The sequence below is a fragment of the Enoplosus armatus genome, chromosome 14 (assembly GCF_043641665.1).
Source record: "Enoplosus armatus isolate fEnoArm2 chromosome 14, fEnoArm2.hap1, whole genome shotgun sequence".
Taxonomy (NCBI): domain Eukaryota; kingdom Metazoa; phylum Chordata; class Actinopteri; order Centrarchiformes; family Enoplosidae; genus Enoplosus; species Enoplosus armatus.
This window is the reverse complement of record NC_092193.1, coordinates 18,708,809-18,728,445: the sequence shown is the minus strand read 5'-3', so window position 1 is coordinate 18,728,445 and position 19,637 is coordinate 18,708,809. Positions and strand designations below refer to the sequence as shown.

At 41.9% G+C, this 19,637-nt stretch overlaps 2 protein-coding genes across 4 annotated transcripts in view; both read right to left on the bottom strand.

Annotated features, from left to right (window-relative positions):
• Nucleotides 1-8,492, bottom strand: part of sugt1 (SGT1 homolog, MIS12 kinetochore complex assembly cochaperone) — a 19,236-nt gene extending 10,744 nt beyond the window's left edge. The window contains exons 1-10 of one of the 2 annotated variants that reach the window (XM_070918881.1): nt 8,386-8,492; nt 8,240-8,288; nt 7,159-7,249; nt 6,754-6,823; nt 6,349-6,419; nt 4,723-4,776; nt 3,419-3,447; nt 3,164-3,186; nt 2,782-2,878; nt 1,267-1,374 (exon numbers count right to left, since the gene is read on the bottom strand). In XM_070918881.1, the coding sequence (XP_070774982.1) occupies nt 1,267-1,374; nt 2,782-2,878; nt 3,164-3,186; nt 3,419-3,447; nt 4,723-4,776; nt 6,349-6,419; nt 6,754-6,823; nt 7,159-7,249; nt 8,240-8,288; nt 8,386-8,399 (606 nt within the window). In that variant the 5' untranslated portion in view covers nt 8,400-8,492. The remainder of the gene's footprint in view (nt 1-1,266; nt 1,375-2,781; nt 2,879-3,163; nt 3,187-3,418; nt 3,448-4,722; nt 4,777-6,348; nt 6,420-6,753; nt 6,824-7,158; nt 7,250-8,239; nt 8,289-8,385) is intronic. The other variant, XM_070918882.1, reaches the window with a different exon arrangement.
• An 843-nt stretch (nt 8,493-9,335) lies between these two features.
• LOC139296583 (ETS-related transcription factor Elf-1-like) lies at nt 9,336-18,750 on the bottom strand. 2 transcript variants are annotated; one of them, XM_070919027.1, is made up of 8 exons: nt 18,616-18,750; nt 15,577-16,005; nt 15,350-15,479; nt 13,398-13,502; nt 13,046-13,201; nt 12,874-12,948; nt 11,612-11,807; nt 9,336-11,506 (listed from the first exon to the last, which is right to left on the bottom strand). In XM_070919027.1, exons 2-8 carry the CDS (start codon nt 15,634-15,636, stop codon nt 10,891-10,893), a joined length of 1,338 nt encoding a protein of 445 aa, XP_070775128.1. In that variant the 5' UTR covers nt 15,637-16,005; nt 18,616-18,750; the 3' UTR covers nt 9,336-10,890. The 2 variants fall into 2 exon arrangements, with proteins under 2 accessions (XP_070775128.1, XP_070775129.1); XM_070919028.1 differs by lacking the exons at nt 15,350-15,479; nt 15,577-16,005; nt 18,616-18,750 and adding an exon at nt 14,949-15,039.
• Nucleotides 18,751-19,637: the final 887 nt, after the last annotated feature.

Here is a 19,637-nt window from a genome sequence, read left to right as displayed (position 1 = left end):
TATCTACTCCAGCTACAGTAAGCTTTACCAGCATTAAGGAATTATAGGTAGTGACAGCCTACTTTATACTGCTTTAAATCATTGAAGAGATTATGATGTTAATCTCGGAGTGGTAACTCAAGTAATGATCAGTCATAATTTCAGTGAGCTGCTTAAACTCGAATTGGCATGGGTTTCTCCTTTTTTTTTTTTTTTTTTAATAGTTACCTGATACTTGATTCACCAACATTTCCAACAAAGACACAAAAATAATCACAGATCAGCTGTCGAAACAGTAAAAGCCTGAACTCGCAGAGAAGATATCATGTCATTTGATGCTCCCTGGCAAAACTGCAGTTCAGAGATTAGAAGCGTGGTCAGAGAAGGGCTCGCATTTCTCCAGCGTGTGACATTACTACATCATATCTTCTTTACAGCGACATAAAAAAGTTCCCTGACATGTTTAATCGTCTGCTTCTTCACTACAGGGTCGGCAAAGGCTATATACAGTGTTCTCACTGATTCTGAGTAAAATTCAATGACTTTTCATTGACTTTCAAAAACTTAGTTGGGAGTGTTTCCGTGACCTAAAAAATGTTGTTTCTCGCTTGTTTATTTATGTTTTTCACTTCAGAAAAGTGGTAAACAGTTTTATTTTCCATCACAGCTGGGCTTGCTGTGGAGAAAAACATCTGAAAAACACCATCTAACACTACAGTATGTGTGGAACAGGTTATACAGTTTAATCTGTAAAATGACCCATTTGTTAAATCCCTTGTTATTTCATGACTCCCCACAGAGGAAGTATCATAATTCCTGAATTTTCCTCGACTTGAAAGCACCTCTGAAAACTCAAAGATAGAAGAGATCAAGACCAATTGTATCCCGGCAGCTACGCCATCTGCTTAGTTTGAGGCCATTTTATCATCTCAAGCCGTTTGCCGGTCGTGGTCAGTGTGACCCCAGAAACTCCAGAGAACGTACATCACGATGCTCTGATGTGCCTTTTAGTGCACAATGGACCATTTCACACAATTGGTGTTTGAAAGCATGCAGGTCTGACACGCACAGTTTGTTTCTGCTTCATGAGCATGTCACCTGTCACAGTTAAAATGTCCGTTAAACCTGTCAGAAACACGTCAAATCGTCGAAAACACATACCACAATGTGAAATATGCACAGCCGCTAATGTTAAAATCAACATTTTCTTCCTACAAAGTGGACTCCCTGTTGATTTAGAAGTTTCACACTAACTGCACTGACTAAACCTAAAAGTGACTGTGATACCTTGGTTGTGAGGATCTTGAAGTTGCTCTGCTGAGGGACGATGGGGTGCAGGAGCTGGAGATTGAGGTTGTGGTTCTCGCCTGATGCCAGCTGTATCATGGCAGAGAGCTGAAGAGACACCAGACATTAGGCATTACCCCTCATTGGCTGCCACTGACTTTGACAGTAGTTTTATTCAAGGTAGTGCAATGACTATGAAGTAAATTGTAGCATCAATATTTTCATTTTCCTTTAACTGCAGTCAGAAAACACACACAACAAAGATAAGGAGTGGGGGGGGGGTTGAAGGTGTCAGCTTGTCCATGAGAATAATCATTTGATGTGGCTGGTGTGACGGCCAGGAGTATCCTTGCCCTGTCCCCTTCAGCCACAGAGTGACCAGTGATGGGGGGGTCAGACAGCTCCTAACAGCCTGTCACTCAATGGGAGGCTTGTTGGTTTAGAGGGACTGGCTGTGGTCCAGATCTTCACACTCCTTACACTCGGCACTTGGCAAATGCTGCCCTCATAGAGAAAAGCAATGAAACCTTCCCACTCAAGGAACAACTCGCCTGTTAACGTCTCATCATCTGCAGAGGAACAGTGCATCGCATCAACTTGTAAATCGCTTGCAATCCACCACCTACCACTTCACTAAAAGTGGACTTTTCTGATTTGGGACCAACATATGTAAGAAGTAGTTCATCGGGGATAAAAGCTTAGAAAGTTAGCTAAAGTAGCTTTTGGGCAAATCCACAAAACTATCAAAGCTTTAATATTCATTTCCAGTTGAATTCCTGCGCCGTCTGTAGGTATACAGCTGCTGCATACTCAGTCACCAGGGAAAATAACTGGAACCTCTGCCTTTCATCTTTAATTTCTTTTGTATATACTGACCTAGTAAAAAATATATGAACTTATCTGTGCTTCACACCACAGAGGGAGCTTAACAAGTGACTGTGTGATACGGAGCGAGTGTACTATTTCATTTGAAATGGGGTAAACTCAGTTTGTTATTCTATTAGGAAAGACAAAGCCGATCCCTGGGGGGCCCTGCAGTTACCCCTCTGAGAGAAGGAAAGAGACAAAGGAAGAGAGAAAAAGAGAAAGAAAGATGGTTATCCCTGGAGGGCTCTGCCACTGATCTTAGATCAGTGATGCCTTCTATCTACAGACAATTAGGAGGTTGGAGAAGCTGGGGAGGGTAAATTGTTCTTAGATCTGTACTTTGGGGGCAATGTTAACAAGGCACCACTGGAGGCATAGTTGGGTCCATGGGGAGAGTGTGTGCGTCTGTGTGTATGTGTGTATGAGACCCATCTAATGGGCCCCCCTGAGGAAACACCCAAGAGCTAACCCATCTCTGCTCCACACACACACACACACACACACACACACACACACACAAACACAAACACACACACACACACACACACACACACACACACACACACACACACACACACACACACACACACACACACACAAATCCAGACTGTCTTCACTTCAATACTGCATTTAAGTGTGTGTTTATACCTCTTTTTCCATGAAGTTGACACACACACCATCCTTGGGTACATTTTTTGCCATGACTGTGACAATGACTTGAGCTTCTGTTTGGTACCAGTCATGTCTGCAAGAAACATACACAAAACTGATAAAAAAGTCTGAAGACTTTTTCAATTTTCACCAAAAACATGATGAATAGAATATACAAACTTCACGAGACCGAGAACTTCAAATAATAAAAAGCAGCTCATCATTAACGTGCACCGTCTCTGTGCATTTGTATTCACACAGAACGGGAGGGTTACTTTGGCGCACTAAGGCTTGGTAATCATTACGCTGGTATAATAAATAAACATTAAACACATAAAACAGATGTCTAGATAAGGCGTATTTACATTTATGCACTTACTTCACTTGTGGAACCGCTGGTGTCTGTTGGTTCATTCAGCCCCCAAGACGCGGTGACAATTACAGAGGAGGACGCAGCGATGAGGCAGAGGGATGAAATAAAAAGGACAAAAATTAGGAAAAAAATATATATAATAACAACAAAAGAAGCTTAGCAAGGCTTCCTTCTTAGAAGCAGGGAGCATACACAAGGCTGACGCTCTCTACTGATGCTGAGAGCGACAATGCCCCCAGGTGGCCGTGTGGAGAAACTCACCCTGTTGTCGCTGCCGACCTGTGTCTGCTCTGGAAAGAAAAAAGAAAAATGTGGGTGTCTGGCAGGAAACATTTTAATATAGCTGCCTATATATAACGGTCTCTAAAATATGATGATTTCAAAGCCACAAGAACACAACTTTTAACCTAACACACACTTGTCCACAGATAAATGATAGCAGACAGATATGCCCCCCCCCCCCCACACACACACACACAGATACGCACTCTCCCCATCCTTGCCACCAGTTTGTTTACTGGTCCGTCCCCACCCATTAAAAGCCCCGTGAGCCCAAGCAAGCCTGATCACCGTTTACCAGCATGCTATCATACATTATTCACTGACTTCATTACAGAGAGAGAGGACAGAGAGGGAAGGGAGAATTGAGATGACAGGAGGCGTGTTAATGTTGTCTTAATGAGGTCGCATTTGAAATGGTAAGGAGGGGGGCTGTTTGGGGAAAAAAAAAGACTGTGTGTCTGTGCTTGTGTATTTTTAAACAAGCAGGGCGCCACATGTGATGGAATAACCAGGTGCTGTGTGTGTGAGTTGGCTGGCGGTAAACACGCTGTCACCAGAAGAAACGACGACTGCTCCTGGTGTGAGCAAGCGCAAGTAGGGTACTTTCAAGTTTTAGGGGGTGTGATGTACACCCTGGTGTGCATGTGTTTGTGTGTGAGCCTGCTGTCTGCGAAGGGGTTGGGTCTCATCGGGGGGCTTTCAAACATCAGCAACGCTAACTCTGATGAATCACACTGCTCCTGGGAGTACGTGTGCGCGCGGGTGTGAAGCGTGTTTGTCAAAACTCATGCTCTTGTTTACTGGAGATGATCCAGAGGGCCCAGGCATCACCAGCAAACAGAAACACACCACCCAGACATGGCATGCATCTTTTATTGGACTAAGCAGCTCTGCCTAAACACTCCACCACTGTGAACACATACTGTAGATTCATGGATGTGTGCAAGCTCATTTGTTTGATCAGATGGGCTGATCAGCTCCCTGACTGTTCCGTTTAGCTTAGGGTTTGATAGCAGGAAGTAAATGGTCTATAGAAGTTAGAGTGCAACTTGTAATGGATTTTGAAGTCTGAAACTTTTTTGGAACTAAAACCGTCATAGATAATATTGTGTGCCAATATTTAATATCTTTGAACATTTTAAATGAACTATAACAACTAAACAATTTGCATGAAATTAAAAAAAAGGAATAAACCTAAAATTAAAGCCCAACATCTGCTCTAAATACTGGTTTAACCGTAAGAAAAATACAGACATTAGAGAAGTCTCAGATCAGCTACTCACCCCCCATCATCTCCTCACACCGCTTGATCCAGACCACAAATGATTTGTCAGAAACTGTGGAAATCACAAAAAAAGAATAGACTTTTTCATGTTGACATATATATAAAAAAAGGCTCAATTAGAGAATTTAGCGAAAACATTTGAGGGCATCAGTGAGGCGTTACTGAAGTGTAAAGTGGTTTGACTAAGTGCTGGAGAAGGCTAAAGGCCTTCATTTAATAGGTTTGTTTCCAAAGCAGAAATTTGTTCGAAGAAAATGGGCATATATATGTATTTAATGCATTACTGTGGAGCCCAAAGCAGCCCAAAGGCACATTTCACAAGCAAAATCTGATTAACTGTGTTTTAACAAACATAGGACAGACGATTTTTGGACCCTTCATTCTGACAACTTATCAGTTGCCAATATAGCTCCACTCCAAAAAAGACCCAAAGCATTTCCTCTTTGAACATATAACAGCTTGTTCTGTAAAGCCATGTGTGTTTCAATGGCAAAGCTGCTTTATATAAATATAAATATGATGAAGTGAGAATATATGTGTTGATGTACATACATGTTTTGGGTGGTTTTGAATTTGACAATCAGAGTTGGAGACAGTGTAGCTCTACAGTCACAACTGATATATATATTGAAAATGGTGCTAATAGTGTCAAAGTTGACTATGGCTACAGCTGTGAACAACACTGGCTTTGCTAGCTTGCATGATCTGGACTTGTGCTAACACTTGTAGTTACTGATTTTAAATCTTTTAATCCTTCTTTGACATCTTGCAGGGATCCCTCGAGCCAAACGCAATTCTGGCTATTTTTTGTCTCAAACGCCAAAATGCACGAAACAAAGAAAGCCATCAACCTCTTCACTCCTGCTGAAGGATGTGATGCAATACCTCCAGCTAGAAAAAAAGCATCATTTTAATAAGGCTGTGGTGAACCTGTCAGTACAATCTGCTATTGCTTGTCCATTTATTGTTACTACGTTTTTAGATTGTATTTTATGTACCTTTTTACCAAAACCCCAATAAGGTCAGCAAATGTATGCCATGTAACCAGTTTTACTGTACTTTAAGTAAATTAAAGAATGAGTATGTTGATGCAGAACAGAAAGTGGAAAAAAAAAGTAAGCTAATGATGCACCACAATAAAGGACATTTAAGCACGTTAAATCAACATTGTAGTGCAATAGAGTTGAATTGATTAATCAATGAATCAATAAGTCGATCCACATAAAATTAATCTGCTACTACGTAGAGAATCAATTAATCAATAACTTAATTTTTCACCATTTCTGACATTTTATGCTATGTTCCCTGCAGTTTAATTTACAGTGTGTTGAGCATTGATTTAGGAGGTAAAACTGTCGACCAAAACTATGTTTTAGGTGTCCTGTAATACACAGACAATTAGAAAGGAGTATTTTTCTAGGCCATGGTGTAAGAAATAAATAAAATCTTTACGTTAAGAATTCATACTGCATTGTATTTTATCAGTAAAGCTAAGGAACACAGGTTTAGCATTTTGTATTCAATGAGGAGAGTGCAGCTGACAGGGTACTGCTGTGAACAGTGGTTGGGTAGAGAGTGGGATGGTGGAAAGTTTGCACTCAAGGCCAAAATAGGCTGTACTCACTATCCAGTTGGTGTCCCTGAGTGAAAGCTGCATGTGCTGACTCATAGCGGTTCAGGTGGTATTCTGCTATTCTGCAGTTGGGAAAGAAAAACATGCCACCCACACTGAGATCAGATGATCTTGGGAAAATAAAAATGACCTCTTCTGACACACAAAATGTGTTAAACAAGTTAAATGACTAAAGCAAATATTGTACATGAACTTTATGGTTGGCTGGAGAGAACTTCTCATACAAAACTCAACGACTACATGACTCAAAACTTCAGCAGCAGGAACCATGAGTTTTCCTTTCATGCATAGCATAGCTCATGTTCACCAATCAACTTAATATTACACCTTTTGCAAAACAGTCATCTATATGTGTGTGATTTTCCCTCATTTTCTTAATCATATTATATTACACACCCTGTTCGCATGAAAGCAAGGGGAAGGCTGGGTTGTAGCTGCTGTGCTTTTTTGGCATCATCAACAGCACCTGCGGAGAGAAAACAACACTATGTTTGTCATACACATCCATTCATCCAGGCTGTATGACTCACACAAAATGATGTCACTGCAATTTCCTCCAGTGATTGCTGACAGGTAACAGACTATTAGTTCATGGATCTCATAGGAAATGTTCTTTTCTGGAGTCTGGAATTTGAGGGACCATACCCAATTACACTCATATACTGTGGGCAGTTACCATAAAAAACAACAGCACAGTTTCCAATACAGTTTGATGACATTTATATTTCCCACAAGCAAGTAAAATGATGCATATGCACTCTTAAAAAAGACATGTCTGTCAGCACATGTATGTAGACTTACAGCTGTAGTTTTTCAGAAGTATGTGGGCATAGGCACGCTGGCAAAACCACTCAGCGTTGTCTGAGTCTCCTTGCAAGGCCTCATTAAGTTCCTACAGGGAAAGAGGCAGCATTTAAATGGACAGCTTACAGTACTGTTTTGAGTCAGAAAGAGTTGTGGAAAAGTAACACTTAACAAAAGCTGACAATGGCTTACATGTTTGTCTCCTTTTTCACCACCATTCTTTTTTCAATATATCATTCTGGGATCTATTTGGCAAATAAAGTAGTGGGAGTCCTGAACTGCGATGGTAGTTGTAATAGAGTTCACAGAGCAGTCTCTGTTATTTTAATAATAAACTAAGGAATAACTAGAATGAAAGTGTTTAAAATGTTAACAAGTCAATAAAACTAGTTAATAGCATCCGTTATTGACTTCTATTTATAATACATAAACAAAGCTACAAAGTGCTTTACATGGTTAAACCAGAATAAAAAAAACATTAGACTGATGAAAGACAATAAGACAATTACAACAATAAAATGGAAATAAAATACCTAAAAGTAATATAAATAATAAAAAGCAGATCTGACATGTTGGAAGTAAAATGGTGTGATACGTTTTAAGAAGTGATTTAAAAGATGCCACTGATTCTGCGAGCCTCAGATCTTTTTATTTGTTTTATTTGAATCTGTTGAAGATGACAGTTTGCTTGTCATGCTGACAGCCAGACACATCTGAAACACCGACTGTTAATCACTATCGTTATTTAGGAAAAACTCCTTGTGACTGAGAAATGTTGCATTTCTAATGGTGGTAAAGTACAACAAAATAAATGTCCTGCTAATGTTAGAAATGTTAGAAACTCTTCTTGCAAAGTGATAGCTAGCAGGAAACGTTAGCTAACTTGGCTAGCTAGTTACAGTGTCAAACTCAGTGCTAACATCAGAAACATTAACACCACCGACACCACACTAAATTACCTTTATAAAACAGTTGGTCAGAAGAAGTTATGGTTAAAGTCACAACAAGAAAGAGCCACCAGATAATTGGTAAAATCGCTAATGCTATTTGTTGAAGGCTAACTAACGTTAATATTCACCTTCAGAGCTTTCTGTGGATCTCCGTCAATGAAGGTATCTGGAAAGCTGCTAAAGCGAAAGGAGACACCAACCGTTAACCAGCTGCGTAGAAACAAAACGTATGAAAATATTAGAAAATTTAATTCATATGATTAGTTACACTTGCCGTCCGGTTGCCATGGGTGTGCTGAATATGTGGACAGTGTTTCAAGAGTAGCAGGAAAGTTCTAGCAAGATGTGGAGACTGCTGGAAACGTGATAGCGGCAGAAAGCAACAACTCGAGCCGCCTAGCTGCGAGGGAGGCCTGTCAACATCCGACTGCACGCCGCTCACACCGCCACTTCTCCACCTAACGGCCTGGAGGACTCATGACATGACAGCCTCCTGATAATGACAGTAAATGTCTCTGCTCTGACATGAAAATACACTTGTGGGCTGCCATTCCTTAAATACTGTAAATAACAATACCTCACAGTAAAAATACTCCACCATTATATTATTATATATATTAAACTATTGGACTATCAAACTATTGGATAGGCAGCTCTTTAATGTTGCTTGGGGAAGAGGGAGCTAAATTGACCTACTTTGTAATCCTACCTAGTTTCACCTATATTTCATCATATTTTATAAGCTGATTCTTGTTTTGTAAGTAAACTCTTAACAAAAATGCCCACAAAAATGTGGTGGAGTAAAAATATTTCCCTTTAATAGATAGTGGCAGTGGTGGAAGAAGTGGTTGAAGTAAGATCATTTTCTTAATGACCTAATATACCACTAATGAAGTTTTGAATATCCCCATGGGGATCAATAGTCTTATCTTCATAAAACATCATCATTTAGTTGTTGAATATATTTTGTATTATTAATCTGAATCTCCAAAATGTAAATGGTAACAAAGTATGTAGTAGTAAAGTACTATAGCCAGAGTATCTCCCTCTAAATTGTAATGGAGTAGAAGTACAGAGTATTAAAAAACTGAAATACTCAAGTAGAGTATAAGTACCTGAAAATTGTACTTGTTGTACTTGCATTAATGTGCTTAGTTACTTTTTACCACTGATGCCAGTGAACTAAATGTGAGTGAATAAATGAGTGAGGATGGATTTCACACAGACAATGATAAAATTAAGTTTATTTCATATAATAGACCATTATCTTTTCAACACGTCCGGACTGCACGAAAGCAAACACACCAAAAAAATAAAAAAACAGAAACTCCACCTCTCCCTCTGCTACAAGCTTACAAATCCCTAAAATCAGTAAAACTTACAGTATCAAGAGTCCTCCAGATAAAGCAAAGAGAGGGGGTTCCAAATAACTGGTTTACTTAGTAAAAAAGTGAAAACAAGTTTTTGCATAGGGTTCCCTGGTGGGCAAAGGCACACAAGCATCTCCTAAATCGAGTTTAGCATAACAGAAGTCAGCCTTAATCTTACAAGCTCAATTTTTCAATTTTCTTTTGGAGTGAGGTGAACTGAGTGAGGCTGGCTTTGTGAGGCTAAACTGAGAACTGAAGAGAAAACACTGAACGTAGCAGTACTTCATTATAAAGGGCCAGCCGTATTACTCCGTGCATAGAGTACACAGTCTGTGCAGTAAAACACATTTTTTACGAACCTGAGGGAGAAAATGGCAACAAGGCACAAAGTCAAGCATGTTCACAGACATACAGTATATAACACACAATACATAAAAGATATCAAGGCTTTAGAGGTCCATATATGCATTTATATATGTGTAATAACTAAACAGAAAAGTGTGCATAGCAGAAAGGCTAAATAGTAGCAGTATGGCTCTGCAGGAGGCAGTGTAGCTAAATAAAAGGCTACAAGACCATTTCACTGGTGATTGTCAACATAAGGAAGGTCCACTGTGTAGATACATCAACTATCAACAGCAGCAGTGCTAAATTACTATGCTACAAATAACAGTAATCCCTTGTTTTCTACATTTCACAATACAAACATAATTCAGTAATCTTAATCTTAATAATAATAATAATAATAATAATATGGAATGTTTTTCCCTCAATAACCTCATGATTACCAGGGAGAGAGAAAGTAGAGGCAGGATGGACTGAGATCTTCAGGCACTTAGAGAAGAAACACACAGCAGAGGTAAACATTAGTGCAAAGCCATTTTCAAGGCAGAGGACTGATTCAGCATGTGATAGTAAAAAAAAAAAAAAAAAAACAGAGCGGGAAAGAGCGAGAGTAAAGGCAGAGAAGGAGGGCATGGTGTGCTGATCAGATCATTTGCTCCAGGATGCTGGAGGTGTAGTGCAAGCAGAGAGTGCGTCTGCAGAAGGTGCAGAGAGGCTGTAGATTCCAGTGCATGTCTGTCTTTGGTGTCTTGTATAGATAGCGGCTACAGAGACTGACAGAGATGAGGACATGAGCTTTTATAGTCTGCCTCTTCTTAGAAAGCAACCTGCTGAGTGCTGTGAGATTTTGGTTCCTGCCAACCCAGATGTCAGGGAGGAAGCACTGACCTAGAATTACTTTTGTTACCAATTCATAATATAATCTAAAACACAATAATAATCCCAGATCAATACTCCCTCTCTTACACATTATAGGCCCTGGTGTGCAGACATTGCCACAGCAAAGTGCAGCTCTGTAACTGGTCCTGAGTCAGTGGAGTGTATGTGCATGTGATTGGTCTTTTCTATTGGTCAGAGCCAGTAAGGGGCACCAGCTGTGGAGTCTCCACTTGTGAAGTTTTCAGTCCTGGGTGTGACTTTTCATCAGGTCTTTCCCGAGCACCCTTACTGTCCACAGCCACCTCAGCAGCAGCCTGCTGCTCACACAGACTCCCCAGCAGCTGAGCCGTTTTGAAGACAGACGCGTGACCCGCAGGCTGCAGGGACTGGACCTTCGGCAGGTTCTGGAGGGTCCGCAGCATCTCAGCAGACACAATAGGCAAATGCTGCTCCTGGATCAAGCTGGTGCTGGCAGGCCGCAGGACGGTGTCACGCTGGCCTGAGAGCCTGGGAGCTGGTCTGGCCCGCTGGGTAGCTGGGGCCCGGACAGAGCCGGATGACGTTTTCTTCAGTGGTGGGTGTGAATCTTCCTCTTCCACCGAGTGGTCACTTGAAGGTATTGTGCTGTCATCGGAGTCATCACTCACACCCTCATCATTGCCACTATTGTCGTCGTAATCTTCTTCCTCTTTGGTGCCATCTCCATCTGTGATATAAATCATGTCTTTGGGCAGAGTGGTGAACTGGTAGACGAGACGCTGGCCTTCAACCTTATTCAGTATGCCTCTCTGGTAGTAGTACCTACATGAACACAAAGGTTCAGCATTAACAAAACAAAACATGCATCTACACACAAAGTAAAGACACGACCATTTGAGCAGCCTTAGCCCTGTTTTTGTCGTGTACCTGAGTGCTCTGCCCATTGTCTCATAATTCATGTCTGGCTTGTTCTTGTGTTTGCCCCAGAGTCTGGCCACTGCTTTTGAGTTGACCAACTTGAAGATTCCTGCGTCGGGATTGGTCCATTTAATGTAGCGGGGGCAGACCTGTCGGTCCTGCAACAACTCCATCAGGAACTGCCACAGGTACAGTGTGTTTCCTCCTGAAGCACAAACACAGGAAACATGATGAAAGATGAAAGACAAAGAAACGGCATGGAAAATTACTTTGTAAAAGTGACTGATCCCCTGTGATCCATCCATCTAAGGAACATTGCTGTCTTCATCCATCTGTTAAAGTAATGGCTTTTTGTCATTCAGACAGTTACATGAATGTTTCTTACATTGTTTTCAGACATGACAACACATTTATGAAGGAAGACCCATGAGCTTTAGCTGGAGCTCACTGCTAGAGAACAGCAGTGAGTTTAAACAGTGTTCTCGGTTCTCTTACAGGCTGCATTAGTGACAGATTTTAAAACTTATTTTGCTTTTAAGACTTACTCAAAGACCATCATGACTGCCCCCCACACATTTATTACAGTTAGTCACTAATACGTTTTCTCATCTCTTTCATCATTTAACATTTTAAGATTAAATTATGCTGCCTAACTTATGAAGTCTGTCAGCACACAAGCATAGAATGACAAGATGTTAAGACGGGACGTTTAATTCCTAATTGCTTACATGCTGTATGTAAAACAGTGTTGGATATTCATTCATTATCCATAAAAATATAAAGAGGGAGTGCTGTTGTTTTGATTATTATTGTTGTTTTTTCCACAACACAAGGTGAAAAAATATTTGTATAAATTGATCTGACATGAGACGAACATTCAATATCTTCAATTTGGCTCATTCACAATATTTCATGTTTTTTACGTACTGTTTGTCAGGTGTTATTCACCTGTTGTTTCTTTTGTGTGTGAGAGATTATACTTGAGTGATTAATTACAGCTGCTCTTCAGAAGGCGAACAAGACATGCATTTAATTTCTCTGTGTGCACCTTGTACCCCTGAAGCCTTCACGCTACTCTGACGGCATTTCATTCAGATGTGTGCCGTACTAAAAGTGTTCCATGTTACTAGGTCTGACCTAGTGAGACTGCTGTTGTAACTTTTATATAAAAGGTGGCTCTGGCGCTTACTCAGGCATGAGACAAACATGTAAAATTGCCATCACATTGACATAATGAGGTGCTTCACTCATTTTGTTATGTGCGACGATACCTTTGTTGTATTTGTCCTTCTTCACTATAATGTCTGGTGTGGGAGACTCTGCCCTTCTATGTCGAGGTTTTCTCCCTGAGAGAATAAAAGCAGGTAATTCACGAGAATTTAACACAATCACACAAGCCGTAATTTAGTTTCAGATAAGCTGATAACCCACAAAGTGACTGACCTCTCTTTTTGGACTGCAGCTGTGCCGCAGGCTTCTTTGTGTGCAACGAGTGCCATTGTGGCTGGTCAACAGCTCCCACAATCCTCTCTGCTGACACAGTCACCTGGGTAACAGGAGTCGTGATGACATCACCCAGTGACGGTAAGAAGGTCTGGGCTGCAGGGGGGCATAAACAGATTTAATGAAAGAGAACAGCATGGTGACCACCATATCTAAAAATAACATCTCGCAGTCAAACATGTCCTACATCAAAAAGCAGAGGCTGCGCGGTCCTACTGGGCCATCTTCACTCTGTTAGCGTGCATGAGAGTAGTGTTAGCTCAGGTGTGTGTCTATGTGTGTGTGAGCTTACAGTATTGTTCCAGGGAGAAGGTGTCAGGGCAGTCCATGTTGAGAAGCGAGTCAGCAGCAACAAGTGTCTCCATGGTCTCCTCCTCTCCACTTTCACATGGCTCCACTAGGGAGTAACATACAAAAACAATTGTCAGCAGGTGGAGGACGGTGGCATTTAGTAGGAGGAAAATTAAACATGAGAAGCACTGAGGATGATGGGTGACTTTCATGAGTCGGGTGAGCCAAGAAAAACATTCTCTCACCGCTAGAGATACCTAGGCATGTCGATGCTTCTGGTTTTATTTAACAGCGTTTTGAGATGTGTGCCTTGGAAATGTCTGCTGTCATCTCAATACAATTGGGGCGAAAGGTATTTCATTTACAAAATTCTGCAACATCAATGTGATGATGAGGCCCCTTGATATGTCAGGTATTTTGTCGCACTGGATTAGCCTAGCCAAAAAGTAACCAGATGTTCCTGTTAACATTTTCTCAATTGATTTTCCAATGTATTATATCATGATGTATATTAATGACATGATATAAAATTACAGATGTGATTAGAGGATTGGATCCATGTCACCCACCCCTAAGTTGTAAGCACCACAAAAGTCAAATCATTCGTCTCTTAAATGTCTGCCGTTTCAGAGACGAATGATTTGACTTTTGTGGTGCTTACAACTTAGGGGTGGGCGACATGGATCCAATCCTCTAATCACATCTGTAAGGGCAGTGGTTCCCAAATTCTTTTATCTGACAGACCTATCAGATGGGATGAAGTGCCCCTTCAATAGATGGGATGGATCTGTGGCTGCACATATGAATTCACACAAGACATGGTGATACAGTAGTCCAAAATTTGAGGTTGAAGTGAAGTGTGCCCTGTGCAGTTGACCTATAGTAGTAGTGCCCAAATTAGCTACCCCACAATCTTTCCAGGTACCCCCTGGTAACTGCAGGAGTGCCCTGATTGGGAATTGCTGCACTAGAGGTAAAAGAGTAGTTTAGACCCTTTACTGACTCAAACGGATGATGGAGCAGCAACTTCAGTTGTCATTTGCACTTGGCTCCTAACAGCAAAAGATTAGCCAACTCTTTTTACCCACTTGACTTCAGTAATTTACAGTGCAGTTAGATTACGGTGCTGTTCCCTTCACACGAACAACATGGGCAGCAATGGGCTTCCGTATTTTACTGCGTTTGGCAAAATATGATCAAAAGAGGGTCTATTGTTCTGTGCGCATTTATTTATGTGACGTGAACACGCTAAGAGGCAGTGGGCTAGAAAACATCTGCTAGCTAACAGCAAGGGCTCAAACACTTTCTGCCGCCGATAAAACCAGCGAACGACCTGTCAAACACGTTGCCATGTTCAAAGAGACGCAGCAGGTAAATTGTTGTCCCAAAAACATTTTTGAAGTAAACAGTCCAAAACTGTCTGCGAGCGTTGCTTTCCTGCTGCAGTCACCGTTAGCTAAAAGAGCCGACCCTTGCTAATGCCCAACTTCAACTGCTCGCTCCAAGCAGAATAATGTCAGGAAAAACAACCCGATACAGGGATATAACTTACTGTTAACTCCCAGCACTGGTGAGGAACAGGCTATAGCAAGTGTGCTGTAGCCCGAATTGACCACGTCTACATCCTAATATGATTCATTAACTGTCTTTCCCAGCCACAAGCCAGGAATGTTTTGTTTCACTTCCTGAAATGTTTTTGCGGAGGGTGTTCCATGTGCGAGGGTTGCGACTGCGCATGTGCAGTCCCAGAATTTCTTGGATACCTGGTATGGCTTTTATTTTAGTAAGGCTTGGACAAAACCTAACAACGGGTAGACCGTTGAATAACCATTAGAAAAAACTACCGAACGGCAGGTGAGCTTCAATCATGAAATGTGAATGTGACAGGTAAAGAAAGCCACTGTGTGTGTGTGTGTGTGTGTCTGTGCGTGTGTGTGTGTTGCATGCACTGACCTTTGAACAGCTGCTGGTGATGGTGATCCTCTGTCTGTGGCTGTTCACACATTAGACCTGCATATGAGAGCAGGTGCGGATGGGGAACCTGTTCCACAATCACCGCTGGGTAATCTGAGTAAACCCCAAACTGCAACGCACACAAAGAAAATGAGATTCGGTCAGACTCCAATCTGTCAGACTCTCTGTTTCAACAAGAGATTCATCACTGCTCAACATTTACTTACCTGTGACATGTTAACATGGTCACTGGCAAAGTCAAAGATGAGCTCTGACTGCTGCAGCATGGCTGAATCTCCCAAACCCACACACAACCTTAACTGTGTGAAAGAAGCATCACAGCTTCCCTCTGAACACTATTAAATACTGCACGGGTCTGATGTGTTCTTGTGTCCAGATGGATCTCAGTTCTTGGAGGGAATCTTCAGATGATCTTCAGTTTGACTGTCAGCGTAGATCTACCAGAGAGGTTCCCTCAGGACACGACGAGGCCCATCTCTTTCCACGTAGCGCAATGCAACAGTGGAAGAGTGATGTGAGTGTACTAATTGACCAGAGACACAGAGGCGTCACAGGAAACTCATGTTCGCGCTGCTCTACTTCGACTCTCAAAGAGGAAGTGGGGGCTGCTAAACTGTCCTGTGGTCTGACTGAACCTGCCAGAGGAGAACAGAGAGAGAGAGAGGGGGGGGGGGGGGGGGGGGTTGGAGAGCTGTTAGAGGCAAAACACCACAGCTGCAGGGACTATCAGGTGGTAACCAGCTAGACTTTTAGATAAAAATGTCCGAATAAAGAAATGCGGTCACTCTGATCTGAGAGGCAGAGAAAACAGCACGGTGTGCTTCCCTCTTTCATATATCTCGTTCTTTGGTCTTATCTTGCTTCTGAACAAGGCTAAACCAGCAACAGGAAGGAAGCGTTTGCACTGCAGTGTGTGTGTGTGTGTGTGTGTGTGTGTGTGTGTGTGGTACGAGGGGGGGGCAGCTGGTGTTGAACTTGAAACATCATGTCTTTGCACAATGCTCAAGGTTTCAGGGGCGTTACGCCCACATTCCTTACAACATGACATGTGAAGGGGACATTCAGAGCAAAACTACAAAAAACAACCTTCTCTCCTCTTCTTGCCCGCTAGCCATCACATCACTGTTAATTCCTTTTAATCGCTCGGTCCCAGTCCTTTCTCTTATTTTCCCCTGGCTGTCCCTGCTCCTCTGTCCTTTGTTTTTAAGTATTCCTGAGGTTAAAGTTAACTGTTGATTGAACTTTGTCTCCCTCCCCCCTTACAACTGTCAAATTTGCACACCTGCACTCACCTTCAGCTCCTTTCTGTTGAAGATCACTCCAGCATTTAGGTTTTGTGTACAATAGATCTCCCACTGTGAACAAATCGCTTCCAAGGAATTAAATATAATCATTGAGCCCTGACATGTGAATCCAATTAATCCTCAGTTTGGTTGCAACAGTCTTGGTAGTCTCACAGCTGCCAAAGAGAGGGAGAATGTGAGCGCACTTCTTTGTCTTTATAAGTGTGTATGTGTGTGTGTGTGTGTGTGTGTGTGTGTGTGTGTGTGTGTGTGTGTGTGTGTGTGATAGAGGCACAACATGTTTGGGTCAGTTATCACACAGGAAGCACAGCTCAGTTAGGAGGCACTGCTTCCTGAGTTCCTGTGCCAGACCGCTGCCAACATCTCTGCCAGCAATGGCCTTCTCATTTTCGACTTCCTCTGATGTGTGCAGTTGTTTGGTGCTCAATGATTTGCGTAGGACATGAATGAAATGGAGGATTATTTACTTCTCAAAGTAGTGTACGATTTTCAACTTAGTGAGTAGAAATAGTCCCTTTTTTAAACCGTTTGAGTTACAGAAAATTAACAACATCTTTCGTTAGTTTTTTAAATCCTTTTTGAAGCACAAATGTCAGGAATTTCTCTGGTTCCAGCTTCTTGAGTGCGAATACTTGCTGGTTTACGTAGTCTATGATATTAAGTTGAAAATCTTTGGGTTTTTATACTGTTGGTCAGACAGAACAAGCAATCTGAAGACATCACCTTGGGCTCTGGCAAAATGTGACAGGCATTTTTCACACACTTTTCTCCATTTCAATTAGTAGTTGCAGCCCAAGGGGAAATATTATATATAGATATATATATTTCTAACTCACATGTTCTTTCTGACTGTCTTTATCGTGTCAAGTTGTAGCGCAGGTTAAACATAACTAACTAACAAATTGCTGCTTTCCACTTCCTAACCTGTAAATCAGGCTCTTACAGCCTGGCAAGCTTCCATTTTGTGTTTTGTAGAATTGAACAAGACAATGAGAGAAGTTCACTGATCTGACACCGCAGCCTAACAAAAACATCTGCATTTGTGCCGTTTGTCTTTCTTTGAGTGGCCACCGCCTGCCATTGTGCCATGTTTGTATGTGTTCATTGTTAGTGTGCCCTGCAGCCCGCCACTTCGATAGAGAACGTCTCTGACAGCACAGAGCCTGTGTTCATCAGCACTCTGGTCACATAGGTTTGTCTCTGTGGCCTCAGCACTGGGATCTGAGTCTGTGAAGTGGCTGCCAGGCCCCTAAGGACACTGATAAGCCCCCATAACATTCATTCCCCAGTTTGTGCGTGAGTATGTGTGTGTGTGTGTGAGAGAGAGAGAGTGAGAGAGAGAGAGAGAGAGAGAGAGAGAGAGAGACTGTCAGAGACTGAGATAGAACGAGTGCGGGTGTGTTTGACAGAAAGGGGCAGAGAGTGTGTATGTGTGAACTAGGCCAGGCTGATAACAGTATGGCAAGTGAGGGAGCAGCTGATAAGCCCCTCTTGTTGCTTGGGGTAACTGGGCCTTGTTAAATGAACACAGTAAAATATGGTGTACGGTTGGTGTGTGTGTGTGTGTGTGTGTGTGTGTGTGTGTGTGTGTGGGGGAGAGGAGAGTGGGAATTGGGGGAATGGTGGAGGTGGTCACAACACACCTCTTGATTTTACGACCTTCCTGGTGTGCATGTGTGGTTGAGCTGTCATTTATAATAAATCACACACTGATATTTCGTGACAAACATTTCTGGCAGGGTGTTTAAACTGCGTCAAACAGCCTCGCTCACAAACTCACACACTCTCTCTGAGAAATACTTTCACTTTCCCTTCAGCACATGTCATGCAACATACAGTCACCCAAAGAGCTACTAGGCTTCTGTTCTTCTGCTGTGTTAAGTCTTTGTTGTTACACAGAGCAGTAGGCCTCTTGTATGGAATAAGAAGCGGCAGGCTTACCTTGTGTTTATAGCTTGTGTCTGTATGTGGCAGAGCAGCAGCCGCCTGGAGGATCCAGTAGAGAAACGGAAATTGTTCTCATCCCTTTTGGCAAACACATAACCTTCATGTGCTTACAGACCTGGGATCAGTTTCCTGTTGTGCCGCATAGACTTTAGATCAGTGTAGATCGTGTTGATTTTTTGTTCTTCTTCCCTTCAGCCCTTGTCAGTTATTACTTCCTCTTTTTTCTTTTTTTTCTCTCCAAAGAACTGCCCCCCTGTGAGTTCTGATTGGTTACCTGTGTTGTGAGTCAAGGTAACCCATAGTGACCATTGTCAGCATGGAGCAAATGTAAACACGGGCGTATTTGCAATGTAAAGCAGCAGCGAGCCAAGCAACCGATCTGCAAACAGCCGAGTGAATTTATATGAGGGTGGATGTGTCTCACTAAACATCATATTATATCATTAGGTCAGCTTCAACTAAATTATTTCCAATATTATGAACTTCTATTTGATCCCTTGTACAGTTGTTGACTTGTGTCAACTTCTATATGTTAACTTATAAGGAAAATGCAGATATAGGCTGAAAAATAGAGACAAAAAATATGGACAAAAAAAGGCTTGCAGACAGTCACACAAGAAGAAAGACACATAACGTAAAAGAGAAGTCTGTCTTTATTTAGTCCCTGATGCTCCCTAGTGGCAAAACTCAACACCAACACCCTTAACAACAGCTCTGAGCAATCCTTGCATTTCCTTTCTTTCTCTCCTCGCTCTCTAAAACCAATAGAGAAGCTTATGTGACCATCCATCCCAGAGTGTGTTTCAGTGGTATACAGGCTGTGTGACCACTGTTTCTTGGAAATCATCAGCTCTCCTATGTGGACGGAGCCCTCTGCAGCCAGCCTCTCTGTCCCTGTATACTGCCACTGCTGTAATGGTTGCATAACTACCCTTTCTGTGAACTTCATATACGAGAAACTAGCTTGTTGTGCATAACCTTCATGTAAAAATGGAACATGTAGGGAAGCTCACTGT

Bases quoted from the DNA above. Each gene is read 5' to 3' on its own strand.
- LOC139296583 (XM_070919027.1), bottom strand. From the start codon at position 15,636: ATGCTGCAGCAGTCAGAGCTCATCTTTGACTTTGCCAGTGACCATGTT. The intron at 15,480-15,576 runs GTAAGTAAATGT...TGTGCGTTGCAG, and splicing joins ACCATGTTAACATGTCACAG to TTTGGGGTTTACTCAGATTA. The intron at 12,949-13,045 runs GTCAGTCACTTT...TTATTCTCTCAG, and splicing joins GCTGCAGTCCAAAAAGAGAG to GGAGAAAACCTCGACATAGA.